The following is a 14,245-nucleotide window of genomic DNA, read 5'->3' on the forward strand; positions in this document are numbered from 1 at the left end:
AGGCATCTCTAGTGAGGTGATATTTGAGCAGAGACCAGGGTGTTTTACAGATGAGAAAGCTCAGGGAGGGAAAGCAACTTTCCTAAGGTTACAAGGCTGATTTAGTATTAAATTGGTTTCTTTGATTCAGAAGCCCACTAAAATGGTACCTCCCTCTGTAGGGAGTACACCTCAATTTTTGAATGGGATTCCTGACTATTATTAGCTTGCTTATCTCTACTCTTATCTCTTGTACCAAAGCACTTCTAAGAAGTAAAACTTACATAAGAGTATAGTTTATGTTTTGCATGTCAGTGGTGGTAGGGACAGAAATAAAAGATTTGCTTGAAGGAGGTGTTGAGGATTATTTTATTCCTTGACTCTAAAATCTAAAATCTAGTTTTTGGTGTCCTTAAGGTCTACTCAGGAAGGCAGACCCTATCCTGAAAAGGTGGGAGCTTCTCCAGAGAGTCTGCCTGGAAGAAAGACAGAGGTCTCATCTTCAGAATCTTCACAGGCAAAAGTCTCATCTACTGCTTCAACCCTTTTAGAGAGTTTCTCAGAAAGCCAAGCTTGGGAAAACAAGGACACAGCGACCTGGTCTCTTGTGCCCTGTTTTTCAGAGACTCCGGCTATGGAGGGCCAAACTAAGAAGGCTCAGGACTGGGGAACTCAGACTTGTGAGGCTCAGATAAATGACAGCCAATCCAAGCAAACCTCTATATTTGAGATGGAGGAAACTGCCCCAGTCCTGAAACAGAAACCCTCACTTAAGAAGATGGATGTGCCAGAGAAAGAAGAGCATGAGGTCGTCTACTCCCGTCCACTCTGGTCCAACAAATTTGAGTACATCCTGGCCCATTTGGGCTATTCCATGAGAGCAGTCAATCAGTGGCGATTTGCCCACATGTGGCTTCACCATGGAGGTTGTAAGTCTGGGGACCGAGAATCATGGGTGCACAAGAGGCTAGCAAAACAGGCCTATCCAGGCCTCAAACTCCAAGGTCTCTGAGATCTGTAGAGGCTAGAGACCTGGTACTCTGAGCAGGATAGGAACCAGGTGCCCGAACACCAAGGATTGTGAGGGGATAGAGGTACAGAGTATATTAACATGAGGACAGTGGTGCTAGAATCCTGTATCAGGGTTGAGGGTGGAAACTGTATCTGGGTCTTCAGGAACTGGGGCCAAGAGGCTGGACATCTGGGACTGTAAGGGATGTGGAAATAGTTGAGTCTCGATGCCTGTGGCCCTGAGGGAGATCACTGGTGGGGAATGTGTTTTTCCGGACTCCCAAAGAAGTCCAAGCACTGAAAAGCCAGATGGTTCTCAGAGTACATCCTTAAATCCCCTGCACAGGGAGTTTTTTCATCATCTACATCTTCTTGACGTTCTTGATCGGGATTCCTCTCCTCTTCCTGGAGATGGCAGTTGGTCAGAGGATGCGTCAGGGCAGCATTGGTGCATGGAAGATCATTTGCCCCTGGGTTGGTGGTGTGGGGTATACCAACTTCATGGTGAGAAGCCCTGGGTTGCCCAGGCCTGCCCTTTATACCCCACCCCCATTCTAACCTTTTTTCTGGAATGGGTCCTCTGATTTCACTTCCATGGGTCAAGTCCCTTTAGTTCCCCAATCCTCTGTCACATCCCCTCCTTTTTCCTATCCCCATCTTTCCTCCCCAGCCACCGCCTTCCTGGCCCCACAGGTGTGCCTCATCACTGCCATATACTTGAATGTGGTCAACGCCTGGACTCTTTCCTACTTGAGCCAGTCCTTCCAGTTTTCCGTTCCATGGGAGCATTGTCCTCTACTGAAGAACTCCAGTGACTTTGGTGAGGAGGAAATAAGAGAAGGAGAAAGGGGAACAGAAAGGTGGAAGGGAATTTGGAAGAGGAGAAAGAAACAAGGAGGGATAAAGAAGAGGCAGGTAGTAGAAGAAGAAGAAATGAGAGGAAAGGGATGTGGGGAAAGGGCTAATGAAGAGGGGAAGGGTCACTCTGTCTAGCAAGCGAGTCCAAAGCCAGATACCCCCAGATCCTGAATGTGCACGGACAACGCCCTCCATGTACTTCTGGTACCGGATGACCTTGAAGGCCACAGACAAAATTGAGGATGGTGGGCCACCAGTCTTCAGTTCGTTCCTGCCTCTTTTTGTGTCTTGGTGTATTGTTGGTGCTTTCATGATTAATGGGCTCAAGTCCATTGGGAAGGTGAGCCACCATTTTTGGATTCCTTAACAGTCTCAGATACTTTAGCCCTCATCTAACATTATTTCTCATTGATCTGATTTCTTACTCCCTCTGGCCTTTCACTCCCACTAGGCCCTGAACCCCGCTGAAAGCTGTCCTCTAACTCCTCATTTCTGGCTCAGAATTTTTTATCCACGCGAACTGTTGTTTGACCCCCCTCCCCTATTGGTACATGATTGCTGATATGCCCCACTCTCAATTCAGGTACTGTGTATCTTGGTACCAACGTCCTATATCATCATGATATGTTTCGTCATCCGGAGTGTACTGCTGGATGGGGTAAAATTTGGCCTTCAATATTTGGCACTTGTGAAGGTAAGACATATATTCTTTACTCCCCTATCAGATTTTAGAGAACACCTATTGTCTACTTATAGGTGTCCTTTCCCCATTATCTCCCTCAGTATCCTTTATTTTGTTAAGGTTTTCCTCTTCTTTGACATCTCTTCTTATTCTTGTCTTCTTTCTTTTAGATATCGGCTATGTACAACGTGAAAGTGTGGTGCCATGCAGGGATCCTAGTCTTGTTGGCCTTGGGTCTCGGCTATGGCCCCATTGTCTCTCTAGCCTCACACATAGAGCTGTCCAACAACTGTCTCAGAGATGCCTTTCTTGTGGCTCTGGTCAACCTAGGCCTCATGATGATTACCACAACCTTTATCTTCTGTGTCCTGGGCTTCTGGTCCACAGTCATCACGTACAACTGCAATGTGAAGTAAGGCCAGCCCCTTAGTTGAGAGTCTCAGCCTCAGGGAACTACAAAACCCAGGGAACCTAACTGTACAGGTGCTGCAAAGACCCATATTCACACGTCCCAAGTGCAATTGCAACCTCAGGTGCCCTTGCAAGCCTCTGCTTTCTCCTAGAATGAAAAACAGAGACAGTAGAATCCCAGTCACATATTATCCTTCTCAGAACCCCTTCCTAGCCCTAGAAGTCTTCAAACAGAGATTACCAACTGCTCACCTCAGAGTACCGCCACAGAGATATGCTAAAAGTGGCAGACATTCTAGTCCCAGACAGCTTCTAAGACCACACCCTTCTGAATACCCTTCTACTTCCTAATGCCATCATTCTTTACTGTCATTTCCTGAATTTAGGGATTTCAGTCAATCTGTCATACTTAAGCCCCAACAGGACTCTCAGAATTAGAGCCTTTATTATCTTCTCAGCCCTGTTTTATTCTGTAGGCATTAATCAAAACATCCCTCAGGCATTTCAAAAGTACTCTTTGTGTGCTACAGAAACTTGGACAGGTGAATCAGACCACAGTCGTTGCCTTCATTGTGTTTTCAGTTATGAAGGGAGAAAGGGAGAGGGTTTAGATACTTAATCAGATAGTCATAAACTCATGATAACCAGTAGCAGGCGTGATGGGGAGGACAGAGGACAGAGCCATTAACTGTCTGGGCTAGTCAGAGAAGGACTTCTAGAGGAGGTAAACCTAAGCTGAATATGTTCCTAGTAATCCTAACCTATGCAAATAACCACCATTATCTTCTAGAAGAAGCCTGGGCATATACATATACACACGCGCAAGATTTCTGTAGGGTATATACTAAGGAATGGAATTGCTGGGTAAGGTATACACACCTTTAATCTTACTGTCTCTTCTGATTTTCAAAGTGGTTTATGATGTGTGAGAACTCCATGCATTCTACTTCCCACACAATACTGGAGTAAACTTGCTCAAACTTAAAAATTTTTCTGCCAGTCCTGTGGGAGTGTAATGTTATTTTATAGTGTTTTAAAAAACATGTTATTATATGGTATTATATACATATAGAAACATGCATAAGGCATTATGTGCAGTGTAAAGAACTATAAAATAGCCCTGGCCAGTGTTGCTAAGTGGTTAGAGCATCAGCCCCCACACCAATGGGTTGCAGATTCAATTCCCCATCAAGGGCTTGTACCTAAGTTGCACATTTGATCCCCAGCCCCGGTTGGGGCAGGTTCGGGAGGCAACCAATCGATGTGTCTCTCTTACATCTATGTTTCTCTCCTTCCCTTCTATTCTCTCTAAAAATCAATGGAAAAAATATACTCGGGTGAGGATTAACAGCAACAATAACAACCAAAACCCCCCAAAAAACTGTAAAATAAACACCAGCATGTTAAGAACTGGAATGACCCTAGAAGCTCTCCACATATCTCTATAACTGCTTTCCTCCTTCCCAGATGTACCACTGTCCTGACTTTATGATAATTAGTTCTTTTTTCTTTATGTTTTATTATCTTGTATGCATATCTAAGCAATATAGTTTTGTGTGTCTATTTACATAATTTATTCATTTATATATGCATTCTCTTTGTATTCTTTTGTATTTTACTTTCATTCAATATACGTTTGCAAGATTTATCCATATTGTTATGTGTAGGTCTAATCTGTGCCTTTTAATGCTGTATGATGTTCCAGCATATGAATATATCACAATTTATTTATCCATTCTACTATTGATGAACATTTGGAGTGTTTCCAGTTTGGGGCTGTTAAGACCGTGCTGCTCTAAACATTCTTTTCTTATCCTCATCCAAGGATATTTTTGCATTTATCTTTAGAGAGAGTGGGAGGGAAAGAGGAAGGAAGAGAGAGAGAGACACATAGAGTGGTTGCCACCCACACAACCTCAACCGGGTCCGGGGACAAACTACAACCGAGGTACGTGCCCTTAGCAGGAACCAAACCCAGGACTCTCTGATCCTCAGGTTGATGCTCTAACCGCTGAGCCAAACCGGCCAGGGCTAAACATTCTTTTTTTTTTTTAATCCTCACCCGAGGACATTTCTCCATTTTTTGTTCAGATAGAGTGGGAGGGAGGGAGGGAAGGAGAGAGAGAGAGAGAGAGAGAGAGAAAGAATCATCCATGTGAAAGGGACACATCGAATGGCTGCCTCCCACATGATCCAACCAGGTCTGGGGACAAACTGCAACCAAGGTACGTGCCCGTAGTGGGAACCGAACCCGGTTCGCTCTGGACCACAGGCTGACGCTCTAACCGCTGAACGAAACTGGCCAGGGCTAAACATTCTTATACATGGTCCTCATGTACTATGTATGTACATATCTTATTTTGCAAATATTTTCTCTCATTCTGTGACTTGTCTTCTCATTCCCTTGATAAAATCTTTCACAGAGCAGTTTTTAAAAAAATATCTTTTCTTTATTTATTTTAGAGAGAGAGGAAGAGAGAGGGAGATAAAAATAGAAACATCAATGAGAGAGAACGATTGGCCACCTCCTGCATGCCACCCATTGGGATTTGGGCCCACAATCTGGTCATGTGCCCTGACCAGGAATTGAACCGGTCACCTCTTGGTGCATGGGTCGAGGTACTGAGCTACATTGGCCAGGTAGTTTTTTTTAGTTTTAATGCAGTCTAGCTTATCAGTTGTTTCTTTCATGGATTGTACCTCTGGTGTATCTAAAAATGATCATCCCCATATTTAGGGTTATCTAGACTTTTTCCTATGTTATTCTAGGAGTTTTATAATTTTTCATTTTGCATTTAGATCTGTGATCTACTTAGAGTTAATTTTTGTGAAGAGGATAAGGTATGTGTCTTTTTACAGATTATTTTGCATGTGGTGCCCAGTTTTCTAGTTGTTTACAGCGGGAGGAGAAGTTGTACCCCTGTTACTTCATTGCGGCTGGAAGGAGAATTATCCACACTGAATTTTAAATTTTGATTATTTTATTTATTATTATTTTTTATCCTCACCCGAGGACATTTTTCCATTTTTATTTTTGTTCACATAGAGTGGGAGGGAGAGAGAGGAAGAGAAAGAGAGAGAGAAACATTGACATGAAAGGGACACATCGAGTGGTTACCACCCGTACAACCCAACCAGGGCCGGGGACAAACTGCAACCGAGGTACATGCCCTTAGCGGGAACCGAATCCGGGTCTCCTGGAACCACAGGCCAACGCTCTAACCACTGAGCCAAACCAGCCAGGGCTTATTTTTTATTTTAAGAGGTCTGTTTAGTTTTGTTAAATCTTCGAGGTCATATTATGGCTTCTTATTCCCTGCAAATATTTTCAATCTTGTCTTCTGTTATTTAAGCATAGTAAATTTAGTTGTATTATAATCTTCGATAACTCTAACATTTGGAAGTAACTTTAGGTCTATTTTTATTGTGCTATTTTTGATGGTTGTTGCTCCTGGTGTCTTCTTTTTGTGTGATTGGTTGTCTCTATGTTCTATTATTTGACAATTATTTGTAGGAATTCTTTAATGCCCAAGATGAAAGTATATTCATGCAGATAGGACTTTTGTTTCTCCCTGATGCACAGAGACAATAGAAAGAGGATATTTGAAACTTAAAAAGGAGTGAAGGAAGAAAGAAGGCAGGGGAAGAAACTCAGTTCTTGGCTTGAGCTTTTCAGACAACCAGAGTCCAATATCTGGCCTGCATATCAAAGCTAGGGCTGGCTTGTGGTTATAATATGTCAGAAACTTTTAAAATTTCCTTTTGGTATGCTTATTTTGAAAGCAACTTCCCTTGCATTCCTGTTGTGTGGAAGGGTTGGGTGCAAGCTCCTAGTTCATTTTAATATTGAAGGTCTAGCCCTTTGAAGTGCAAGATTTAGGGGAAGAACTTCTAGTCCCAATCCTTACTTTGGGCAGGCTCTGGTGCTTTCTCTCTGACCCCCGTGCTCTTTTTATTTCTCAGTGGTCATGAAACTGGAGACCTCAGTTTGTTGTCTCTGACATATATCTTCTGGGCAAAGTTGCTTTGGACGTCCCCTTTCCCCACTGCTTCTGCCTGTACTTTGATTTTTGTCTAATAATCTCTTATTGTGAACATCTTTATTCTTTTTTTCTATTTATTTATTTAATTACTTTTTTAAACTCATCTTTATTGTTGAATGTATTACAGATGTTTCTCCCTTTTTTCCCATTGATCCCCTCCTTCCCAATCCCGCCCCCCCTTCTGCCTTCCCTACACTATTGTTGGTGTCCATTGTTTATGCATATATGCATAGAAGTTCTTTGGTTTATCTTATCCCACCCTCCCTCCCCTCTTCCCTTTGAGGTTCATCAGTCTAACAACCAATTTGTACTTCTTAATTTCTTCATCTTTTTCACCCATTCCCCTAGCCCCCACCCATCTGGCAAGCAACAAAAAGTTCTCTGTATCTATGAGTCTGTTTCTGTTCAGCTTGCTCATTTTGTTTGTAGATTCAATTGTTGATATGTATTAATTGCCATTTTATTGTTCATATTTTTGTTTTTCTTCACCTTCAAGAAGACCCTTCAACATTTAATACTGGTTTGGTGGTGATGAATTCCTTTAGCTTTTTCTTGTCTGGGAAACTCTTGATATGTCCATTGTCTAAATGATAGCTTTACAGGATAGAGTAATCTTGGTTGTAGGTCATTGCTTTTCATCACCTTGAATATCTCTTGTTACTTCTTTCTGACCTGCAAAGTTTCTTTTGAGAAATCAGCTGACAGTCTTATGGGAGTTCCTTTGTAGGTAATGAACTGCTTTTCTCTTGCTGCTTTTAAGATTCTCTCTTTGTATTTAACCTTTGGCATTTTGATGATGATATGTCTTGGTGTGGACCTCTTTGGGTTCATGTTGTGTGGGATTCTCTACTTCCTAGATCTGTAGATTTCCTTCACCAAGTTAGGGAAGTTTTCTGTCATTATTGTTTCAAATAGTTTTTCAATTTCTTGCTTTCTCTCTTCTCCTTCAGGCACCCCTATGATGCAAATGTTGGCACGCTTTAGTTGTCCCATAGGCTCCTTACACTATCCTCTTTTTTTTTAATTTTTTTATTCTTTTTTCTTTTTGCTGTCCTGGTTGGGTGTTTTCTGCTTCCTTATGTTCCAAATTGATGGTTTGCTTCTTGGCTTTACCTACTGTACTATTGATTCCCTGTAAATTATTCTTTATTTCAGTTAGTGCATCCTTTATTTCTGACTGGCCCTTTTTTATGTTGTTGATGTTCTCACGAAGTTCCTTAGAGGTCTCCTTAAGTTCCTTGAAGGTCTCACTAAGTCCCTTGAATGTCTCACCAAGTTCCCTGAGCAACCTTATAACCTGTGTTTTGAACTCTGCATCTGTTAGATTGCTTATCTCCATTTTTTTTAGTTCTTTCCTTGGAGTTTTGTTATTTTCTTTCATTTGGGACATGTTTCTTTGTCTCCTCATTTTGGATGCTTCCATGTGATTGTTTCTATGTATTAGGAAGAGTTTCTATGCCTCCTAGGCTTCGTAGGGTGGCCTACTATTGTAGGTGTCCTGTAGGATCCGGTGGCACAGTCTCCCTGATCACCCCAGCTGGGCCCTCGAGGTACACCCCTAGCGTGGACTGTACACCCTTCTGTTGTATTTGAGTCTTGATTGCTGTTGGCACATCAATGGGAGGGATTTACTCAGGCTGATCAGTTATAAGGACTGGCTGTGCCCACTAGCCACTGACCTCTGACTACCTTGAGGATCAGCTGTGTGCGGCCCACCACACAGAGCAAGAGTTACTTCAGCAGGGCTCTGGTATCCACTGAGTCCACTCATTGAGTGTGTCACTTGTGGAGGTGGTTGGGTGGTGATGTTTCGATGTGGTCTGAAGCTGTCCATTGGGTGTCCTGGCTCTGGGGCAAGGTTAGCCACTTGCCTGTGCTCTATCCAGGTCCACCTGGCATAAGCTACAAAGTGATCTGCAGATGGCTGTTCTTGTGCTGGGCTTGGAGGTGTCCTGGAAAAGCCAAGTTGTGAACCAAGGCTGGCTGTTTCTAGTGCCGGGTCAGGGGCCACTTAACGAGAGATATGGGGCTCGCTAAGACCAGATGCTGCTTGTTTTGAGAGATTTTAGAAAACTGAAGCAGGATCCAAGACAGGCCAATCCTATGGTAAAGTCTTTGGAAACAGCTTGGGTGGGCCTGAAAGTTGAGTGGGGAAGGGCCTCAGGAAATCGCCAGGGCGGGGCCAACAGTGTGAGCCAGGTTGATGCAGTCCCAGATATGGCGGCTCTCTGCCTGCCCTGTGGGAGAAGGGCTCACCAAAGGAACAATGGCCTCCACCAGCATGTCTGTCCAGGAGAAAGCTGCCTCTCCAGCCCTTGTCCCAAGGCCAAACAGCTCAGTTCTTCCCTGTTCTCTGGTGCCCCTCAAGCTGCCTCCCCTCTGAGCTCAGAGGGAGCAAGTCTGAGTGAGTCCTTGTGTGGGCCCTTTAAGAGGAGCTGCCTGGGGCTTCCACAGCTGCAGCCTCCCTCTGCCTCAGTTCCTTCTGGTTTGTACAGCAAGAAGTTATGGGGACTTCTCTTCCTGGCACTGGAACCCTGAGTGGGGAGCCTGGTGTGGGACTGGGACTCCTCACTCCTCAGGGAGGACCTTCCCAGCCAAGGTGTCCTCCTGATTTTTATCCACCACACGTGGGGGTGGGACCAGCCTGTCCGTGCCTTCGCCCTTCCTACCAGTCTCGATGTGTGTGATGGCTGCTTTAATTTTGTAGTTGTTGGACTTCCATTCAGTTCGATTTCAGGCAGTTCTGAATGATGGTTGGGTTGTAGTTTCGTTGTAATTTTGATATGGTTGTGGGAGGAGGCGATACCGCATTTACCTATGCCGCCATCTTGACCGGAAGTCAACATTTTAATTCTTTTAAGAAGATTAAAAATTGTCTACCAGACTTTTAAATTGTTTTCAATGAGAAGGTTGGTCCAGATATTTAACTTACCTGTTACCAGAAGAACGCACAGTATTTTCTTTTCTAAAATGTGATCAAATTATACTTTTCCTGCAGCTTGAATTTTGCTGACAAGCCTTCCATTGCAGTAATTCTGGAGCAATGAGTTGAATTTTATTTTTTTTAATCCTCACCAGAGGACATTTTTCCATTTTTTGTTCATGTAGAGTGGGAAGGAGAGAGAGGAACAGAGAGAGCGAGAGAAACATCGATGTGAAAGAAACACATCGAGTGGCTGCCAGAGCCGGGGACAAACTTCAACCGAGGTACATGCCCTTAGCGGGAACCGAACCCGGGTCTCTCAGGACCACAGGCTGACGCTCTAACCGCTGAGCCAAACCGGCCAGGGCCAATGAGTTGAATTTTTAAGGATTGGTAGGAATTAGCCAAGTGAAGAATGGTGGTGGCAGGTGTGGGTTAGTCTTGGGCATGAGAGGCCATGGCAGGCCCTAAAACTATAAGTAGTTAAGTCTGACCACAGCATGAAATGTACAAAGGGTCAGGGGGGAAGATAAGGGAACTTGTCAGCAGAGCTCAGATCAAAAAGTCCAAGAAGCAATTACTCTCTCTGGTTCAACTCCATGGGAGAATTCTGCACACCATCATCTAAGTAAATGATTCTCCCTGATATTCTTAGAAGGTTGACTTTTACCTATTAGTCTAAGATAGGAGGAAGGGCAGAGGTAGTGGGTGAATAAGAGACTTCATCCCTAGAGCAGGGACCCAGAGTCTCCAAGAAGATTATAGGAAAGATGTCTCCCGGAGTCCCCCATGGTAATAAATTCTCCAGGTTCACACAAATTCATGACCCTGAAGGTGGGTGCCTTCTCAGTTTCATCCCAGGCTCTACCTTATCCAGATCAGTAATGCTAGGCTAGTGATGTCTTTTCTTATCTGGAAGATAAGGGAAAAGGAGGCAGTCTCCTAAGGAGCCAAATGGTTCTGTGTGATTCAACTCTTTATCCCCAGGAATGCTGAAATACTTTCGAGGCTGGTAGACCTGGGGAAACTGCCTCCTGAGGCTCAACCCCCTCTATTCACGGAAGGTAACCTGGTCTTCACCTTCACCTCCTGGCTCAACAAACTTCCCCAGCCCATCAAGAGTATGGTTGTCAGCCAGATTAATGAGTGCAACTTAGAGAAGCAGTTTATGAAGGTCAGTAAAAATAGGTGAGCTGAGCCAAGAGTTCCTCAATGCCTTCCGTAAAACAGAAATCTCATTTTATTAGCACCTGAAAAAAATCCCAGAAACATCAGAATAACCTGAAGCCCTGGTAATGCAAAGAACTGTAGCTTGCAGAATGCCCTTCCATGGATAATGCTAGGTGGACTGGTTTTCCATGTCAGAGGGTCAGGTTGGAGATCTGATTTTCTCAGTGACCCTGATTTAGGGAGTTTTCCAAGGAAAGTAGAATGTATTTTTATCTGTATTGTTGTTGTTAAGTTCAAGGACATTTTAACTCCTGCCTTTTCTCCCTTTCACAGGTTACAGAGGGCCCAAATTTTATATTCCTGGCCTTCATTGAAGCCATGTCATTTACTCCTGGGTCTGTCTTCTGGTCCATCCTCTTCTTCCTGATGTTTCTGAATACGGGGCTGTGTGTCGTGATGACGTTCCTGCAGAACATCATTACTTCACTCCAGGACAGCTTTTCTTCTTTCAGGAAACATGAAAAGCTGCTTACAGGTACTGTGACCTATGGCCCTACTCCCACCAATGACCCTGGTTTCACTGAGACTGTAATTCAGCCCTGATTATGACCTCTGCTTAGCCCTTTCACCCAGCCAGACCTCTGACCTTGATCAAAGTTCTTTGTTTCCTCCAGTGGTTGTCTTTGTGCTCATGTTCCTGTGCAGCTTCTACTTCATTCGACCTCAAGGCCTCTACCAAATAAGACTGCTGAGTGACTACTGGATTGTCTTCCCCGTAATCATCGTCATGTTTGAAACCATAGCTGTGGGCTGGGCCTGTGGGGCCAGGAGGTGATCACTTGGGTTAGTCGTTACTGGGATGGGAGAGTGGGAGAATCCAAGTCACACACAGGGGACTCCTGAGCCCAGCTTTTTACCAGGCTGGTATATGGATATCCAAGTGGTTTAATTCAAGGGCAGAAGGCTCGGGGCAGCATTTTCTGGTGCTCTGAAAGAGCAGAATCCAAAGAGGAAGACATATATAAGCGGACAATTGCAGTACAAGGTGGTAAGTCTAGAGGAGAGGGGCTGGCGGCACTCTAGGGGCATCTGGAAAGTCTTAGAGGGGAGGATGATTGAGCAGAGTCCGGACAGATGAATAGATAGATAGAGAAGAGTAGTCTAGGTCAAAGAACCCCACTTGTATATTAAGTTTGAGAAGATACATAAAGGAGGCTGGATACATGAACTAGAAGAAACCAAGAAAAATTCCTTGAGGGTCAAGTGTTAACTTTTAGGTGGCCTGTGTTGTTCACTATTTATACCCAACACCTAGAAGAGTCCCTGGCATATCATAAGCACTCTCATGTTTATGGAATGAATGAAAGGGACTTTGCCTTTATCCTGAAGGCACTGAGTACCCGTGAAAAAGTTTTGAGCAGTAGAGGAATGCTTGAAATTTTTCCTTGGGTTGGGAGAGGATGAGGCTTGAGCTGAGGCAGGGGTTGAGAAGTGAAGTAGAATATTTGAAAGATGCTGACTAAGATCAGGCTGGCCTTGCCCTCCAAGGAAAGGTAAGGGGTGACTGGGCTTCCCACAGTCTCATGGCCCCTTCTCCCAGGTTTCTTACAGACTTCGCAACTCTATGGGACCGCCCCATCCACCCCATCTTTCACTGGCTGTGGTGCTATCTGTGTCCAGTTGTGTTGCTATTCCTGTCTATTACCACTCTGATTCTTCTGTTTCTGAAGGACGTCACCTATACAGCCTGGGACTCAAGCAGTGTGAGTCTCCATTTCCAGACCCCAGACCTTTCTAGGGAGTTGGGGCCAGATCTTTCAACCCACTTTTGGCCTAAAGACCCTATCATCTCATTCTCTGCTCCCTGAAGACTCAGTCCTTTGCCCTGGTTCCCCTCCCACATCTTTCCTCTTCTGGGATCTTCGGTGTTCTGAATCTCTTTCCCATCTCTCCACAGTCAAAAGAGGTGATTCGACGATACTCAACAGGGTACCTTCTCATGCTGGGTGCCGTTTCCCTCGCTGTCATGCTCCCTATACCCACATGCTTTTTATACTGCCTCGTCCATGGCATTCCCTTCAAACCCGTGAGCTTGAATAGGCCTCTCACATCCTCCAAATCCCTGCCCCTAATTATTCCTCTAAAGCCCATTAAAGAGGACCAAAAGGAGGAAACCCTACAAGGTGTTAATCAAACTGCTGATCCACCTGTTGTGTGACATCCTGACTTCCTTGATGTGGCCTGACATCACACATCCCTCAAAACAGGTCTAACAGGCAACTCTTAATATCAACTACCAACTGTTGATGTCCTTGGACCCAGAACTCCTTTTATTCCCAAGGGTATTTTGGGGGCCCTTGGGATCTGGCTTTGCAGCTCCCCTCCTAGACTTCTCTGGTTGCCACTGTCATTTTCCCCATGCCCTTCCTTAGTGTGTACACAAACCACTCATATACACTGTCGGTGATGCCAACTGAACTTGACTGGTATGAAGCTAGAGGAGTAATGCTGTTGGTCAATAAATTAGTCCACTGGGACTCCAAGCATTGGGTGTGAGTGGATCTGTTTTTATTTTCTATAATGTCTCAGATATTCAGTCTTACTAAAAAATCATTTTTTTTTTTTTTGCCCTGGCCAGTTTGGCTCAGTGGTTAGAGCATCGGCCTGCGGTCCAGAGAGACCGGGGTTCGGTTCCCGCTAAGGGCATGTACCTCGGTTGTGGTTTGTCCCTGGCCCTGGTCGGTCGTGCAGGTGGCAGCCACTCAATGTGTTCCTTTCACATCGATGTTTCTCTCTCTCTCTCTGTTCCTCTCTCTTCCTCCCACTCTACCTGAACAAAAAATGGAAAAATGTCCTCGGGTGAGGATAAAAAAAAATCATTTTTTAATTTTCAATTACAGTTGACATACATTATTATATTAGTTCAAATATTCAGTCTCACTCTCAGGAGCCTTCCATTCTTTTGAGAGCTAAACATTCTGCCCTGAGTTCCAGACCTCTCCTTAGTGTGGCAAATTCAGATGCTAGATTACTAGACTTGCTTTATCCAGGGACTGGCCTTTAGCCAGGACATTGTGAAAAGATGAAAAGAATATTAATGTACTTGCTGATGAGACATGGTACTCCTATCATGGGTCTAAATTGTTATGAAGAGTTTCCAAGACTGCT

The 14,245-nt window shown here is 44.3% G+C and overlaps 1 protein-coding gene across 1 annotated transcript; it reads left to right on the forward strand.

Moving 5' to 3' along the window:
• Positions 1-401: 401 nt before the first annotated feature.
• Positions 402-12,945, forward strand: SLC6A16 (solute carrier family 6 member 16). Its single transcript, XM_036275002.1, has 11 exons — positions 402-430; positions 603-908; positions 1,337-1,494; positions 1,684-1,810; positions 2,013-2,188; positions 2,432-2,542; positions 2,701-2,942; positions 10,895-11,081; positions 11,411-11,612; positions 11,752-11,908; positions 12,678-12,945. The coding sequence occupies exons 2-11, from the start codon at positions 614-616 to the stop codon at positions 12,943-12,945; spliced, it is 1,923 nt and encodes a 640-aa protein (XP_036130895.1). The 5' UTR covers positions 402-430; positions 603-613.
• The last annotated feature ends 1,300 nt before the right edge of the window (positions 12,946-14,245 follow it).

Source organism: Molossus molossus, unplaced genomic scaffold (assembly GCF_014108415.1).
Source record: "Molossus molossus isolate mMolMol1 unplaced genomic scaffold, mMolMol1.p scaffold_m16_p_21, whole genome shotgun sequence".
In the NCBI taxonomy this organism is placed as follows: domain Eukaryota; kingdom Metazoa; phylum Chordata; class Mammalia; order Chiroptera; family Molossidae; genus Molossus; species Molossus molossus.

Bases quoted from the DNA above. Each gene is read 5' to 3' on its own strand.
- SLC6A16 (XM_036275002.1), top strand. From the start codon at position 614: ATGGAGGGCCAAACTAAGAAGGCTCAGGACTGGGGAACTCAGACTTGT. The intron at 2,943-10,894 runs GTAAGGCCAGCC...CTTTATCCCCAG, and splicing joins ACGTACAACTGCAATGTGAA to GAATGCTGAAATACTTTCGA. The intron at 11,082-11,410 runs GTCAGTAAAAAT...TCCCTTTCACAG, and splicing joins TAGAGAAGCAGTTTATGAAG to GTTACAGAGGGCCCAAATTT.